Genomic DNA, 17,962 nt, shown 5'->3' on the forward strand with positions numbered 1-17,962 from the left:
AATGTTTTCAGTAAATGTTTACATTCTTTTGAGTCCTGATTAGAATAAGCCTGCCTATGTAACGCCCCTTGTTACCATTAACGTACAATTGTAATATTAATGTGATACCTACGTAATCATGTGCATAAAAACCTTCAATTGCGTCATAATAAAGCAGAACAGTTATTTGGAAAGATACTGAGCGTATCTTTTGTGTCTGTTCCCTACTGCAGTAGTTATTATTAATTTGGAACCACTAATCAATATGAGGATAGGAGTTGCCTATCATCAATTTAACCGAGTCACTCCTTACATATCGGTGATATCGGTGAATGATTGTATTGGGGTGATATCGGTGAATGATTGTATTGGGGTGATATCGGTGAATGATTGCATTGGGGTGATATCGGTGAATGTTTGCGTTGGGGTGATATTGGTGAATGTTTATATTGGGGTGATATCAGTGAATGATTGTATTGGGGTGATATCGGTGAATGTTTGTATTGGGGTGATATCAGTGAATGTTTGTATTGGGGTGATATCGGTGAATGTTTGTATTGGGGTGATATCGGTGAATGTATTTGGGACAGCGATCATTGTCCTTTAGTGACATAACGGGATGCAGGTTGTATCTGTTCTCCCTGGGGGGTGTCAGTGTGCCCCGTAAAGGAGGGTGTAGCCTGGTACTGCGCGGAGCGGGCGGTGATCAGTGCCGGGCAAAGGGCACCATGCTGTGGTCGGCTCTGAGCTCAGTGTACGGTGCGGCTCTCCCTCGGTTCAGGCTCTCCATGTCCGGCTCTGATCTCTCCCAGGCTCGGCGCTCCATGTCCGGCTCTGATCTCCCCCGCTTTGGGCGCTCCATGTCCGGCTCTGATCTCCCCCGCTTTGGGCGCTCCATGTCCGGCTCGGTAGAGTTGCGGGTGTCCCCGGAGCGCTGCCTGTTCGATGATCCTCTCCGGTTGGAAGTGATCGGGCTGATCCCCGGACAGGAGGTGTCTCTCCGCACCGAGCTGACCGATGAAGGCGGGGAGCCGTTCACTTCCCTGGGTCGGTACCGAGCCGGGAGCGGAGGGGATCTGGAGCTGAGCCGGAGCCCGGCGCTGGAGGGCGGCACGTTCACCGGAGTAGAAGCGGAGGGGCCCCTGTGGGCTCTGGAGCCCCGGAATGGTATGAGGAGGATGGTGAAGAAGGACGTGCGGAGCCCCCTGACTGTCCGCTTCTCCCTCCACCAGGAGCCGGCCGGAGATGTGCTCAGCACTGCGGTCCAGGAGAGGAGCTTCCTAGGGGAAGGAGTCAGCAGGATCCCGGTGAGGGAGGGCAGAGTGCGGGCCACTCTCTTCATACCACCCGGTGAGTGACCCCGGGATATGGGGGAACATTGGGGACACCGGGTGTGATATTGGGGGATCGGGGTCACCGGGTGTGACATTGGGGGGACCATCAGGGTCACCGGGTGTGACATTGAGCGATCAGGGTCACCAGGTGTGACATTGGGGGACCAGGGTCACTGGGTGTGACGTGGAGGAAAGACTGGGGTCATAGGGTGTGACGGGGGATGATCGGGGTCACTGGGTATGACATTGGGAGATCGGGGTCACTGGGTGTGATATTGGGGATCAGAGTTACTAGGTGTGACATTGGGGATCGGGGTCACCAGGTGTGACATTGGGGGATCGGGGTCACTGAGTGTGACATTGGGGGATCGGGGTTACTGGGTGTAACATGGAGGAGATCGGGGTCACCAGCTGTGACATTATGACAGATTTGGGTGACCACGTATGTCATGGAGCAGCAACCCCCAGCATTGATGTCAGTTGATGCACCCCTAATATTGGTGTCAGTGGGAGGAAATAATAACTCCCAGTATTGGTTTTATTGGACACAATAATAACCCCAAACATTAGTGTCAGTGGATGCAATAATAACTTTGTTCTTGAATTGAGCTTTTCCAAGACCTAAAGGAGATCACGTGCATCTGACCTTTTCTTATTGAAAGATCCAACTTTGAAGGTGAGGGTAGACCCATGAGAGTGGAGGTGGTGGCGATGGCAGTAGTGGTGGTGATGGTGGTGGTAGTGGTGGTGGTGGTGGTGGCGGGGGCGGTAGTAGTGGTGGTGGCGGTAGTGGTGGTGATGGTTGCGGTAGTAGTAGTGGTAGTAGTAGTGGCCGTGGTGGTGGTGGCGGCGGCGGTAGTAGTGATGGTGGTGGTAGTGGAGTGGTGGTGATGGTGGCGGTAGTGGTGGTGATGGTTGCGGTAGTAGTAGTGGTGCTGGTGATGGTGGCGGTAGTAGTGGTGGCAGTGGTGGTGGTGATGGTGGCAGTAGTAGTGGTGGTGGTGATGATGGTGGCGGTAGTAGTGGTGGTGGCGGTAGTGATGGTGGCGGTAGTAGTGGTGGTGGTGGTAGTGGTAGTGGCAGTAGTGGTGATGATGGTGGCGGTGATGGTGGCGGTAGTAGTGGTGGTGGCGGTAGTGATGGTGGTTGTAGTGGTGATGGTGGCGGTAGTATTGGTGGTGATGGTGGCGGTAGTGATGGTGGTAGTGGTGGTGGTGGTAGTAGTAGTGGTGGTGGTGATGGTGGCGGTAGTAGTGGTGGTGGCGGTAGTAGTGATGATGGTAGTAGTGGTGGTGGTGGCGGTAGTGGTGGTGACGATAGTTGTGGTGGTGGTAGTGGTGGTGGCAGTAGTGGTGATGGTGGCGGTAGTGGTGGCGGTGATGGTGGTGGTAGTAGTGATGGCGATGGTGGCGGTAGTAGTGGTGGTGGTGGTGATGGTGGCGGTAGTATTGGTGGCGGTAGTGGTGGTAATGGTGGCGGTAGTAGTGGTGGCGGTAGTGGTGGTGATGGTGGCGGTAGTAGTGGTGGCGGTAGTGGTGATAGTGGCGGTAGTAGTAGTGGCGATGGTAATGGTGGCGGTAGTAGTGGTGGTGGCGATGGTGGTGGTGGTAGTAGTAGTGGTGGTGGTGGTGGTGGTAGTGGAGTGGTGATGGTTGCGGTAGTAGTAGTGGTGGTGGCGGTGGTGGTGATGGTGGCAGTAGTAGTGGTGGTGGCGGTAGTGCTGGTGGTTGTGATGATAGTGGTGGTAGTAGTGGTGGTGATGATGGTGGCGGTAGTAGTGGTGGTGGCGGTAGTGATGGTGGCGGCAGTAGTGGTGGCAGTAGTGGTGGTGGTGATGGTAGTGGTGATGGTGGTGGTAGTAGTGGTGATGGTGGCAGTAGTGGTGGTGACGGTGGTGATGATGGAGGCGGTGGTGATGGTGGCGGTAGTGGTGGTGGCGGTAGTGATGGTGATGGTAGTGGTGGTGGCAGTAGTAGTGGCGGTAGTGGTGATGGTGGCGGTAGTGATGGTGGTGGTGATGGTGGCGGTAGTGATGGTGGTGGTGATGGTGGCAGTAGTAGTGGTGGTGGTGATGGTGGCAGTAGTAGTGGTGGTGGCGGTAGTAGTGGTGGTAGTGGTGGTAGTAGTGGTGGTAGTGGTGGTAGTAGTGGTGGTGGTGGCAGTAGTAGTGGTGGTGGTAGTAGTGGTGGCGGTAGTAGTGGTGGTGGCGGTGATGGTGGCGGTAGTAGTGATGGTGGCGGTGGTAGTGATGGTGGCGGTACTAGTGGTGGCGGTAGTGGTGGTGATGGTGGCGGTAGTAGTGGTGGTGGCGGTAGTAGTGGTAATGGTGGTGGCGGTAGTGGTGGTGATGGTGGCGGTAGTGGTGGTGGCGGTAGTGGTGATAGTGGCGGTAGTAGTGGTGGCGATGGTAATGGTGACGGTAGTAGTGGTGGTGGTAGTAGTAGTGGTGGTGGTAGTGGTGGTGGTAGTAGTGGTGGCGCTAGTGGTGGCGATGGTAATGGTGACGGTAGTAGTAGTGGCGGCGGTAGTTGTTGTAGTGGTGGTGGCGGTAGTGGTGGTGGCGGTAGTGGTGGTGGTAGTGGTGGCGGTAGTGGTGGTGGCGGTAGTGGTGGTGGTAGTGGTGGTGGTGGTAGTGGTGGCGGTAGTGGTGGTGGCGGTGGTGGTGAGGGTGGCAGTAGTAGTGGTGGTGGCGGTAGTGATGGTGGTGGTGGCGGTAGTAGTGGCGGTAGTGGTGATGGTGGCGGTAGTGGTGATGGTGGCGGTAGTGATGGTGGTGGTGATGGTGGTGGTGGTAGTGATGGTGGTGGCGGTAGTGGTGGTGGCGGTGGCGGTAGTAGTGGTGATGGTGGCGGTAGTGGTGGTGGTAGTAGTGGTGGTGGCGGTAGTAGTGGTGGTGGCGGTAGTGGTGGTGATGGTGGTGGTAGTAGTGGTGGTGGCGGTAGTGGTGGTGATGGTGGCGGTAGTAGTGGTTGTGGCGGTAGTAGTGGTTGTGGTGGTGGTGGTGGTGGTGATGGTGGCGGCAGTAGTGGTGGTGGCGGCAGTAGTGGTGGTGGTAGTGGTGGTGATGGTAGCGGTAGTGGTGGTGGTAGTGGTGGTGGTAGTGGTGGTGGTAGTGGTGGTGATAGTGGTGGTGGTGATGGTGGTGGTAGTGGTGGTGATGGTGGCAGTAGTGGTGGTGATGGTGGCGGTAGTGGTGGTGATGGTGGCGGTAGTGGTGGCGGTAGTGGTGGTGATGGTGGTGGTAGTGGTGGTGATGGTAGTGGTGGTGATGGTGGCGGTAGTGGTGGTGATGGTGGTGGTGATGGTGGCGGTAGTGGTGGTGATGGTAGTGGTGGTGATGGTGGCGGTAGTGGTGGTGATGGTAGTGGTGGTGATGGTGGCGGTAGTGGTGGTGATGGTGGCGGTAGTGGTGGTGATAGTGGTGGTGATGGTGGCGGTAGTGGTGGTGATAGTGGTGGTGATGGTGGCAGTAGTGGTGGTGATGGTAGCGGTAGTGGTGGTGATGGTAGTGGTGGTGATGGTGGCAGTAGTGGTGGTGATGGTAGCGGTGGTGATAGTGGTGGTGATGGTGGCGGTAGTGGTGGTGATAGTGGTGGTGATGGTGGCAGTAGTGGTGGTGATGGTAGCGGTAGTGGTGGTGATGGTAGTGGTGGTGATGGTGGCAGTAGTGGTGGTGATGGTAGCGGTAGTGGTGGTGATGGTGGCGGTAGTGGTGGTGATAGTGGTGGTGATGGTGGCGGTAGTGGTGGTGATAGTGGTGGTGATGGTGGCAGTAGTGGTGGTGATGGTAGCGGTAGTGGTGGTGATGGTAGTGGTGGTGATGGTGGCAGTAGTGGTGGTGATGGTAGCGGTAGTGGTGGTGATGGTGGCGGTAGTGGTGGCGGTAGTGGTGGTGATGGTGGCGGTAGTGGTGGTGATGGTGGCGGTAGTGGTGGTGATGGTGGCGGTAGTGGTGGTGATGGTGGCGGTAGTGGTGGCGGTAGTGGTGGTGATGGTGGCGGTGGTGATGGTGGTGGTGATGGTGGCGGTAGTGGTGGTAGTGGTGGTGATGGTAGCGGTAGTGGTGGCGGTAGTGGTGGTGATGGTGGCGGTAGTGGTGGTGATGGTGGCGGTAGTGGTGGTGATGGTGGCGGTAGTGGTGGTGATGGTGGCGGTAGTGGTGGCGGTAGTGGTGGTGATGGTGGCGGTGGTGATGGTGGCGGTAGTGGTGGTAGTGGTGGTGATGGTGGCGGTAGTGGTGGCGGTAGTGGTGGTGGCGGTAGTGGTGGTGATGGTGGCGGTAGTGGTGGCGGCGGTAGTGGTGGTGATGGTGGCGGTAGTGGTGGTGGCGGTGGTGTTGCACATGATTTTATTATTGAAGCACTTTGGAGAAAATAGTGAAGGTGGAAGAACATGTTTTATTTTGGACTTACGGAGACTATTTTACTAACACTAGTGTGTTCTCATTTTATAAGTAACATGGTTATTAACCACTTGACCTTTGGAAGGTTTTACCCCCTTCATGACCAGACCAATTTTTGCTATTCAGCGCTGCGTTACTTTAACTGGCAATTGCGCAGTCATGTAGCCCTGTGCACAAATTAAATTTATACCATTTTTTTTAACACAAACAGAGCTTACTTTTGGTGGTATTTGATTATCACTGGGTTTTTTATTACATAAAAGAAAAAAGCCTAATGATTTAAAAAAAAAAAAACTCACATTTTTTCTACTTTCTGTTATAAAACCTATCCAATAAAAAAAAAAAAATCTACATATATTGAGGCCAGAATTAAGGCCCAATAAGTACAGTATATAATAAATGGTTTGTGTGAATGTTTTAGCGGCTATAAACTATGGTACATATACTGGAATGTACACAGCTATAGACACTATACTGTAATGGCGGTTATTAGCAACTTACAGTATAATGAACTGTAATAGGGTGGCTGAAATCTGGCGCTAACAGACATTGGCTGGGAGGGTCAATAACTGACACTGACGTTCCTAGTGACACTAATACAGTAATCAATACTAATACTGTACACTGACACTGTACTAATGACTGGCTGTGAAGGGGATTAACATCAGGGGCGATCAAGGGGTTAACTGTGTGCCTAACTAGTGTAATATGTGCTGTTTTTACTTTCTGATCTGGCTGCTTTTTCTCCCTGATTTTCAGAGAGAAAAACAACGAGATCGCTGTTCTCAAGCACACAGAGTTCCGTGTTTGTAAACACACTTTATTAGGTACCTTCATAGAACCGGGTTGGACCTCCTTTTGCCTTCAGAACGGCCTTAATTCTTCATGGCATGGATTCAACAAGGTGTAGGAAACATTCCTCAGAGATTTTGGTCCATATTGACATGATAATATCATGCAGTTGCTGCAGATTTGTTGGCTGCATATCCATGATGTGAATCTCCCATTCCACCACATCCCAAAGGTGCTCTATTGGACTGAGATCTGGTGACTGTGGAGGCCATTGGAGTACAGTGATCTCATTGTCATGTTCAAGAAATGATGATGAGATGATTTGATCTTTGTGACATGGTGCATTATCCTGCTGGAAGGAGCCATCAGAAGATGAGTACACTGTAGTCATAAAGGGATGGACATGGTCAGCAATAATACTCAGGTAGGACTCAATTGGTACTAAGGGGGCCAAAGTGTGCCAAGAAAATATCCTCCACATATTACACCACCAGCCTGAACCGTTGATACAAGGCAGGATGGATCCATGCTTTTATGCTGTTTGCACCAAATTCTGACCCGACCATCTGAATGTCGCAGCTTAAACCTAGACTCATCAGACCAGGCAATGTTTTTCCAATCTTCTATTGTCCAATTTCGATGAGCCTGTGCAAATTGTAGCCTCAGTTTCCTTTTCTTAGCTGACAGGAGTGGCCCCCCGGGTGTGATCTTCTGCTGCTGTAGCCCATCTGCTTAAGGCCCCATTCACACCTGCGCGATTTTCTGCTTGAAGCTTGTAGCTCTAAAACACTCAACAAGCCAAATCCTATTCATTTCAATGGCCCCTGTTCACATCTGAGCGCTTTGTCGCCTGAAGCAAAATGCATGTCACTCAAAAAAGTACATGAGCTTCTTTTTGGCAGATTGCAATCGTTTTTGTCCCCATAGACTTCAATAGAAATGCCTGACTTGAGCATTTTACAAGCGTTTTGTCGCCCGTTTTCTGCTCAAATAGCAGCTCTCCATCCCTAATTTCCTTTCCTTCTCCTCTCCGTAGTACTTTCGATTAGCTAAATAAAAAATGCCTGAAGCTGGAAAACGCTGCAAAAATGCTTTAAAAAATGCCAGTAAATCACTACGCTCAGGTGTGAATGGAGCCTCAAGGGTTGATGTGTTGTGTTCAGAAATGGTATTCTGCATACCTTGGTTGTAACAAGTGGTTATCTGATGTCTTTCTATCATCTCAAACCAGTCTGCCCATTCTCCTCTGACATCAACAAGGCATTTTAATCCACACAACTGCCGCTCACTGGATAGTTTCTCTTTTTCTGACCATTCTCTGTAAACCCTAGAGATGGATGTGTGTGGAAATCCCAGTAGATCATCAGTTTTTGAAATACTCAGACCAGCCCGTCTGGCACCAACAACCATCCAACGTTGAGCCCGGGTTCACACCTATGCGAATTAGATGCGGCTTACACCGTATCTAATTCGCAGGATATTTTAAAATACATTCATATGAATGCATCTGGTTCACATATGTGCGTTGCATTCGCACTGCGCATTGCACAAAAAACGTGTGCGTTTTTTGGGCATTGCGGTGCGAACTACAAGCCTATTATCTCCTATGGGAACGCATCTGATTCGCAGATGCATTGCGTTCTGAACAAGGATTTTCTCTTTCTCCTCACTACACCTCCCCCTCTCCCCCCCCTCCCTCCTCCTCTCCCTGCTCTCTAATCCTGAGCAAAAACGCAATGAATCCGTTGAACAGGAGATTGTTATCTCCCCAGTGAAACCTGAGCTTCAATTCGCACCGCACAAGTGTGAAACCAGGCTCAAAGTCACTTAAATCCCATTTCTTCTCCATTCTAATGCTCAGTTTGAACTTCAGCAAGTCGTCTTCACCACATCTTGATGCTTAAATGCATTGATTTGCAGCCATGTGATTGGCTGATTAGCCATTTGAGTTAGCAAGCAATTGAACAGGTATACCTAATAAAGTGGCCGGTGAGTATACATGCTCCATATTCTGTACAGCTTATGAAGACTTATGTTAAATGACAATCCCCAGGTCAGACTTTAGACCTGACATCAGATATGTTTAGTGTCACATGAATGCATGATGAACATTGTGAAAAGTGGAACACTCAGATATTTCATATCTCTGTAAAAGAGCACAATGTTCCCACTCCTTTATCTTTCTGCCTAGAAGGCTGGGTAGGTCGGTGTAGTAGCTTTTATAACTAGTAGTAGTTAGCGCCATTCAGCTGAATTTGCTCTGGAAAGCTGAAGATTTCCCCAACTTATCTAAGTTGAATTTCATTTCTAATGAGTGTCAGGAACAAACCCCAGCATTTTCAACCACAACAGTAGCTCAGTCACCCTAAAACAATTAGGTTGTATATTGTTTTGCTTGCATCTATCTAGCAAGGTTACTTTGTGGTATAAGCAAGGAAGCTGAGATTTCTGCAATGTGTAAATGTGCTTTTACTATACAAAGATGCTGTACATACAAAACTATTACAATCTTAGGAATACAATACAAGACTGACAGATATCTATAACAAGCAAAATGCCTAGCAAATGAACAGCCTATGGTCTGTATCAGTATGAATACACTTAAAGGTTACTTATCTTTTGTTACTGTATGTTCATGATCTCCATTGGCAACGATTCTCCTGGAGCATCAGGCACCTTTCTTCTGTTATCAGTGGCTTCTCATCTTACAGCATGATGGTGTGTGTGTGCGCCAGTCTCTACTCACCCCTTTTATGTGTCAGGCTGTTTACCATAGTTACCAAACAACAGAAAACATACCTGTTTACTGTAGCTGTAGAAACAATGGACTGTTGAAAACTGTCAATTGAATACAAAAATGGTATCTACGTACCCATTGTCTACTCAAGCCAACACCTGGCAGTAATCTAAGAGTCATTCTTTCAGTTTGAGAGCTGAAAGAACCTCAAACAAGTAAGTCTCTCACTTATGTACTGTAGCTATAGAGACAATAGCCTGTTGAAAACTGTCAATTGAATACAACAATACAACGTACCCATTGTCTACTCAAGCCAGAACCTAATAGTATCTCTATGACCAACCACTATTGTGTAATGTTATGTCCCATGTATCTTATGTCTGATTAATATAAAAAATCATATTGTAACAAACGCAACACATATATGCACGAAGCATTGGATCTTCTGGTTGTGATGTTTTATAGTTGAGGAAAGGCAACTGAATACATAGAGCTGGTTGGCTCTGGTGAGGCTGCTCTCATGAAAAAAAGATGCCCCTTACTGGAGGGGCCAAAGTAAGAGTCCAAAGATAAAGAATAATAGGAATACCAAACCAATAGTCTGCAAAAGTTTAAATCAGTTCAAAGTATAATAAAGTTACACAGCCAACAGGTTTTGTGGGCTCTGCCACCCCCTCTTCATCAGGTCTTAAAGTGGTTGTAAAGGGGCAAGGTTTTTTACCTCCATAAAAACCGTCTCTGTGCAGCTCCCCCCTAATATTTACCTGCGCCCGATCTTCCTCCAGCGATGTGTACTGGAGCCTTGGCTCTGCTGGGTCTCTCTTTCCTCATTGGCTCCTGCTGCTGTCAATCACAGCCAACGAGGAGAGAGAGGGGGAGGGGCCAAGCCCTGGCTATGTGTGTGAATGGACACGCAGAGCGGCGGCTCAGGAGCACGCCTTTTTGGTGCTCTCATTGGAAGCTGCTTGCTCTGGGGGCAGGAGTGAGGGACCAGAAGTGCCTGCGGGAGGAACCAAGAAGAGGAGGATTTGAGGAGCAAAACCACTGCACAGAGCAGGTAAGTATAACATGTTTGTTATTTTAAAAAAAATATATTGCCTATTATTATCACTTTAAGTGCTGAATGAACTTGAAAAGAAATAGATATTCACAGTAATCAGCCGCTCCCTGGGCACAGGAAAATGTCCAGATTTTTTGCCCAACACAATTTCAGCCTCTAACCGTCCATGTGCATGAGGCCTATAAATGCCATCTAGGCTTCCAACACTCATTAGAACTAAAGGCACTACAATGATGAGTGGTAAAACTACTTGAACATACAAAATAAGTCCAGTTGAATTTGAACTAATGACTACCAGTTGTACCATGTCTTAGATCAGTGGTCTCCAAACTGCTGCCTGGGAGCTAGATGCAGCCCTTTGCCAACTTACAGTCGTGCTCATAAGTTTACATACCCTGGCAGAATTTATGATTTCTTGTCCATTTTTCAGAGAATATGAATGATAACACAAAAACTTTTCTTTCACTCATGGTTAGTGTTTGGCTGAAGCCATTTATTATCAATCAACTGTGTTTACTCTTTTTAAATCATAATGACAACAGAAAATACCCAAATGACCCTGATCAAAAGTTTACATACCCTGGTGATTTTAGCCTGATAACATGCACACAAGTTGACACAAAGGGGTTTGAATGGCTATTAAAGGTAACCATCCTCACCTGTGCTCTGTTTGCTTGTAATTAGTGTGTGTGTGTGTGTGTGTATAAAAAGGTCAACAAGTTTCTGGACTCCTGACAGACCCGTGCATCTTTCATCCAGTGCTGCACTGACATTTCTGGATTCTGAGTCATGGGGAAAGCAAAAGAATTGTCAAAGTATCTGCAGGAAAAGGTAGTTGAACTGTATAAAACAGGAAAGGGATATAAAAAGATATCCAAGGAATTGAGAATGCCAATCAGCAGTGTTCAAACTCTAATCAAGAATTGTAAAATGAGGGGTTCTGTTGAAACCAAACCATGGTCAGGTAGACCAACTAAAATTTTAGCCACAACTGCCAGGAAAATTGTTCGGGATGCAAAGAAAAACCCACAAATAACTTCAGGTGAAATACAGGACTCTCTGAAAACATATAGTCTGGCTGTTTCAAGATGCACAATAAGGAGGCACTTGAAGAAAGATGGGCTGCATGGTCGAGTCGCCAGAAGAAAGCCACTACTATGCAAATACCACAAAGTATCCCGCTTACAATACGTCAAACAGCACAGAGACGAGCCTCAAACCTTCTGGCACAAAGTCATTTGGAGTGATGAGACCAAAATTGAGCTTTTTGGCCACAACAGTAAACTCTACATTTAGAGAGGAGTCAACAAGGCCTATGATGAAAGTTACACCGTTCCTACTGTGAAATACGGAGGTGGATCGCTGATGTTTTGGGGGTGTGTGAGCTACAAAGGCGCAGGAACTTTGGTCAATATTGATGGCAAAATTAATGCAGTATGTTATCAAAAAATACTGGAGGAACATTTGCATTCATCAGCCAGGAAGCTGCGCATGGGAAGTACTTGGACATTCCATCATGACAATGATCCAAAACACAAGGCCAAGTCGACCTATCATTGGCTGCAGCAGAATAAAGTGAAGGTTCTGGAGTGGCCATCTCAGTCTCCTGACCTCAATATCATTGAGCCACTCTGGGGAGATCTCAAACGTGCAGTTCATGCAAGACAGCCCAAGAATTTACAGGAACTGGAGGCTTTTTTCCAAGAGGAATGAGCAGCTTTACCATCTGAGAAGATAAAGAGCCTCATCCACAAATACCACAAAAGACTTCAAGCTGTCATTGATGTTAAAGGGGGCAATACGTGGTATTAAGAACTGGGGTATGTAAACTTTTGATAAGGGTCATTTGGGTAGTTTCTGTTGCCATTATGATTTAAAAAGAGTAAACACAATTGATTGATGATAATAAATGGCTTCAGCCAAATACTAACCATGAGTGAAAGAAAAGTTTTTGTGTTATTAATATTCTCTGAAAAATGGCCAAGAAATCATAAATTCTGCCAAGGTATATAAACTTATGAGCACAATTGTATATCCGGCCCTTGGGGCACTATTCCTCCCACTGACACCAATGATTTAGCACTATTCCTCCCACTAATACCAATGATGGGCCATTGTTTACTCCCATTGACACCAGGGCATTTTCTACTTTCAATGACAGACTGGGCCCCCAAAGTCTGAGCAGTAAACTGGCTCTTTGTTCAGAAAGTTTGGAGATCCCTTACCTAGATAAATGAAAAACTTCACTAACACAGTAGCCTCTGTATTCTTGGCTAAATGTAGACAGCTCATGGAGATCAACTCCTTGCTCCTGCCTTTGACATCTCATAATATTATAACGCACAGTCATTTTGACTAATCACAGAGGGAGTTGAACATGAGGATATGCTTTCTCTTGCTTCCAGTACCTAATGACCTCATTCTCCCAGATTGCACCTCCCAGGTCTAGGCGCTGGACTGGTGCTTAAATACTACTTTTTAATTACAAAAGTACAGTTATTTTTAATTATACAATGTACCATTGCTGTATATTGTAACACATAAATTGTTTGTATGTTATTTACATGTTAGGAATTTGCCTATGCAGGGAAGTTACTGATAGGTCCATTTTAAGAGAGTATTTACGGGACAATTTTGCTGAACACCCCACAACCCACAATTTTGCTGAATAGGAGCTATTCTGTATAGAATACATTGTTTGCTGGTAGCTGTTTATAGGGGCCTTCTTGTACATACAGGCTACCAGTCATGTCAGGAATGACAAGTCATGGCACCTATGCTTAGTTTTTGTCCTAGTATGACCCAAAAAGACAAAATTTAGATACCGCTCAGTTAGAGAGGTAAAGTCCAACTAGACAGCTGCAGGCAGGGATAGGGAACTTGTCCTAGCTCCAAGCTGCAGCAGTGTCAAGGAAAAAGATCCATAAGCCGCACACCATGAAACAGACCCATGTGCATGAAGTGAGATCATTGGTAGCCTCAGCCCAGACTCCAGCAAGGCCACTCGCCCAACACATTTTGCTCCACACCTTGGAGCTTAATCATAGGGAACCCATGCTGGAGTCTGGGCTGAGGTTACCATTTATCTCACTTCATGCACATGGGTCTGTTTCATGGTGTGCGGCTTATGGATCTTTTTCCTTGACACTGCTGCAGCTTGGAGCTAGGACAAGTTCCCTATCCCTGCCTGCAGCTGTCTAGTTGGACTTTACCTCTCTACCTGAGCGGCATCTAAATTTTACATTGATTTTGTCCTAGTATGCATCAGTTATTGTTAGAAAAAGATATTAGGGAAAATTAGAAGTTAAAACTCTTGATCAAATCTATTTGTTTCCAGCTCGATGAATTAAACTAAACACTTTAAATGTGAAATGTTATTTCTTCTGTCTCCTGTGTAGGACCTGGCCCATTTCCTGGCATCATAGATCTGTATGGAACAGGGGGAGGTCTCATGGAACACAGAGCCAGCCTCTTGGCCAATTACGGCTTTGTGACAATGGCACTCGCATATTTTGGTTACGATAACCTCCCTAGCCATCTAGGTGGGCTTCATCTGGACTACTTTCGTGAAGCTTTGGAGTTTTTAAAACAGTACCCAAAGGTATTTCTATACATTCTCTAAATAGTATGACCTGGTTTTGAAGGTTCTCCAGTGCACAGCATAGATGTGCTGCTCCAATGCAGTGCTATTCAACACAAAAAAGTGTAAAAAACGCAATTGAAAAGATGTGAATAGAGCCTTAATCCCCATGAACATTGGATGTAGTTGTGCATTCATCTTTGTGCAAATAACAGTCTGGTTTTGAGTCAGGCTGAGAAGTCGCTGAGGTCTTGTTATCCTAGATACACTAGCCCCTTTTTAATGTATAGATGGCACCTGGGATGAGGCAGTGATGCCAAATCCTGAGATGACTAGCAATTGCCCCTCCAAAAAGGGCATATTTACTTCCCACAAAGCATAGCCATACTGCTGGATAATGCGCTTAAAGTGGCTTTTTTTTTAATAAAAATAACAAACATGTTATACTTACCTGCTCTGTGCAGTGGTTTTGCACAGAGCAGCCCCGATCCTCCTCTTCTGGGGTTCCTCACCAGCGCTCCAGGCCCCTCCGCTTCATAGGGTGCCCCCAAAAGCGGCTTTCCCTTGGGGTACCCGTGCAGGCTCGCTTCCATGTCCCGCTGCTGCATCCATTGACACAGACAGTGGGACTTGGCCCCACCCCCGCATCACAGGATTTGATTGACAGCAGCTGGAGCCCATGGTTCCCACTGCTATCAATCTATCCAATGAGGAGAGAGACAGCAGCTGGAGCCGCTGCGCTTGTGCACATCGCTGGATCGGATCAGGCTCCGGGGGGGTGGGGGGGGTTGGGGGGTGCAGCACCAAAGGTTTTTTGCCTTTATGCATAGAATGCTTTAAGGTGAAAAAAGGCTTTAGAACCATTTTAAAGAGGAATCTTAAAAATAACACCAAAGGAACCTTTACAAATGCTAAGTAATGACAATCTACAAACAGGTACTTTTAGATAAATGCAGGCTTTTTATTCTTGCATACCTTATTTTCCTTTTCCTCTCCATACTTCTCATGGTGGCCATCTCCCTTTACTGGAACTTTGGGTCTGCATCCCAGAACATATGACAGGGCACATCATTTAAGGGGGGAGGTACTGATGATGTAGCCTTCCCAGGATGCCTCTGTGAGGCCTGGGCTGTATCACCAGTGCCTCATTCATCCGGAAAGTGGAAAAACCATACTTGGTGAAATAAATATTAGGTGGTTATGGATTCCCTCTATTTATTCCATATATGTATTAACTTGTCTATTCCTATAGTTAGCTCTGGTATAGTTACTGGTGATGGTACAATAATGTTAGCTATTGAAAATAAAACACACTGCTTATATAAACCAGGGTTTTATTTATTTCCCAAGAAAATAGGAACGCTAACATAAAAGCACTAAAGGAAAATATTACAGAGAATATGAAATACAAAAACATCAATAATACGTTACGTAATGTCGTCCTTGAGATGTTGTGTCATCACCTGGGCTCACTGGCATGAGAGCCATGAGGCAAGAGAGAGTTTTTCTGCTGGTCAGCACTTTTAAACTGCATTCAGACGCCCCCCATACACCACACTCATCTAGCCTCCTGTTCAATGGAAAAGAGATAAGAATATCCATCCTCCAGGAAGCATGCTGTATTGTCCACTAGGGGCGGCGTGTGTCCATGACACGCAGATGTCCGACCCTGGTCAAATCTTCAATGACATCTGGTCTTTGATCTTGGTAGCTCAACCCATTAGTCAACTTGGCAGTAGTGGCTTTCTTTGAAGATTTGTTTGCAGACGTGTTAATCAAACACTTTAATCTTTATTACACCAGGTGGTCTGGAGCCAAGCTCTACTCCCCTGCCAGGGGGCATGAATCTACACCCTGCTGGGTCAACTTCTAACTTAGGCCACCTGGCTGTATCAACCAGGAACTAAAACTCCAGAAATATGATATTAAACCATGTTGCCTTCCAACACTTGGTGATGAACCAGGTTTGAATTGTGAATAAGTGATACCACGATTTGCTTGTTTTTTTAGTTTTTATTTTTTAGAATTCAAAATCTGATGAGAATATTAGGGTACAACAGGGAAAACTAAAACTATGTCTTTAATATTTTTGTAGGTTAACAAACAAGAAATTGGGATTATAGGCCTTTCTAAAGGTGCTGACCTAGCAATCACAATGGCAACATTCCTACCTGGAATAAAGGCAGTTGTCAGTATATGTGGCTGCAATGCCAACACTATGGCCCCATTACCATGTGATGGCTTTGTGCTCCCATGCTTGGAGTTCCGTCCTGAGAAGGTTAAGCTTACAGAAACTGGAGAACTGGATTGTTCAGAGTCTATGGACGACCCTATGGACCCTGTGTTTCAAGATTGCCTCATCCCAGCTGAAAGGTCCTCTGCTTCCTTCCTCCTCTTATCTGGTCTTGATGATGAGAACTGGCCCAGCGCATCATATAGTAAGCAGTTTGTTGCACGTCTCAAAGAGCACAAGAAGGAAGTTGAATCATACTATTATCCTGGGGCTGGCCATCTGTTGGAGCCTCCTTATTTTCCTCTGTGCAAGGCTTCCCATCACAAGTTATTGGGAATGCCTATCATATGGGGAGGTCAGCTTAGAGCACATGCTAAAGCACAAGAAGATGCATGGAAAAAGATCCTAAGATTTTTCTCAAAGCAACTTAAAGCCAATACTGCAGCACACAGCCACCTGTAGATACCTGATAGCAATAAGATCTCAAATGTACAATTTGTTATATCCTCAATGAATAAATTATAATTTTAAGTAATTTGCTATTTTGATTATTCTTGTCTACAAGTCATCTCCTACCTCCTGGGGTGTCCATTTTTTTCTCAACAATTATAACTGCCCAATGTATGCTGGAAGCTATTTTAGGTGGTTCTAAACTCTTCTCTTTATGCCATTAACTACTGTGTATTTGTTTTTTTTTTAATTAAAAAGCTAAATACCTGTTCTTACACTGCAGCAGTGCAGTCACGTGATCCCCCTGTGCTGGTCGGCCTTGATCTATGGAGAGAAGCGAGAGGGGCTGAGATTCCCCTGTGACGTCAACCGGCCAGTGGGAGGGGTGGGGAGAAGAGCCGCACCCACGCTGACAGGGAGGGGGAGATACTGTCAGAGCAGAGGAGCAGATTAAGGAGGAACGGAAACTGACCATGGTAATCAGAGCAGCCATGATTACCGTGGTCAGCACGCCAAGTAAATTGATACCCAACATGTCACGCTTCAAAATTGCGCCCGCTCGTGGAATGGTGTCAAACTTTTACCCTCAAAAATATCCATAGGCGACGTTTAAAAAATTCCACAGGTTGCATGTTTTGCGTTACAGAGGAGGTCTAGGGCTAGAATTATTGCTCTCGCTCTACCGGTTGCGGCGATACCTCACATGTGTGGTTTGACCACCGTTTTCAAATGCGGGCGCTACTCGCATATGCGTTCGCTTCTGCGCGCGAGCTCGTCGGTACGGGGGGTTTTTAAACATTTTTTTTTTAATTTTTATTATTTATTTGACATTATTTTATTTATTTTTACACTGTTTAAAAAAAAAAAAATGGTGTCACTTTTATTCCTATTACAAGGAATGTAAACATCCTTTGTAATAGAAAAAAGCATGATAGGACCTCTTAAATATGAGATCTGGGGTCAAAAAGACCTCAGATCTCATATGTGCACTAAAATGCAATAAAAAAAAAAAAAAGAGTCATTTAAAAGAATGACATTGAAAAAAATATGCCTTTAAGAGGCGTGGGCGGAAGTGACGTTTTAACATCGCTTCCGCCCAGCAGTGTCATGGAGACGAGTGGGCGCCATCTTAGCCTCACTCGTCTCCAGGCACAGGAGGGAGACGGACGTGATTGCCTCCGCTGCTACCGACGGCTCTGGTAAGTGGGGGGCCCTCTCCCGCCACCGATAAATGTGATCTCGCTGCGAATCCACCGCAGGGACCACTTTTATCAGAAAGCGGACCGCCGCACAAAAACGGGGATACCAGGGTTATGGCAGCTAGCTGCTGCCATAACAACAATATCCCCCTTCAAAGTTTGGACGTACATCGGCGTGCGGCGGTCCGGAAGTGGT

The 17,962-nt window shown here is 46.8% G+C and overlaps 1 protein-coding gene across 1 annotated transcript; it reads left to right on the plus strand.

Annotated features, from left to right (window-relative positions):
* Positions 1-614: 614 nt before the first annotated feature.
* LOC141117673 (acyl-coenzyme A thioesterase 1-like) lies at positions 615-16,668 on the plus strand. The gene is made up of 3 exons (XM_073610645.1): positions 615-1,329; positions 13,703-13,905; positions 15,980-16,668. The coding sequence occupies exons 1-3, from the start codon at positions 708-710 to the stop codon at positions 16,577-16,579; spliced, it is 1,425 nt and encodes a 474-aa protein (XP_073466746.1). The 5' UTR covers positions 615-707; the 3' UTR covers positions 16,580-16,668.
* The last annotated feature ends 1,294 nt before the right edge of the window (positions 16,669-17,962 follow it).

This window comes from Aquarana catesbeiana, linkage group LG13, assembly GCF_042186555.1.
Source record: "Aquarana catesbeiana isolate 2022-GZ linkage group LG13, ASM4218655v1, whole genome shotgun sequence".
NCBI lineage: Eukaryota > Metazoa > Chordata > Amphibia > Anura > Ranidae > Aquarana > Aquarana catesbeiana.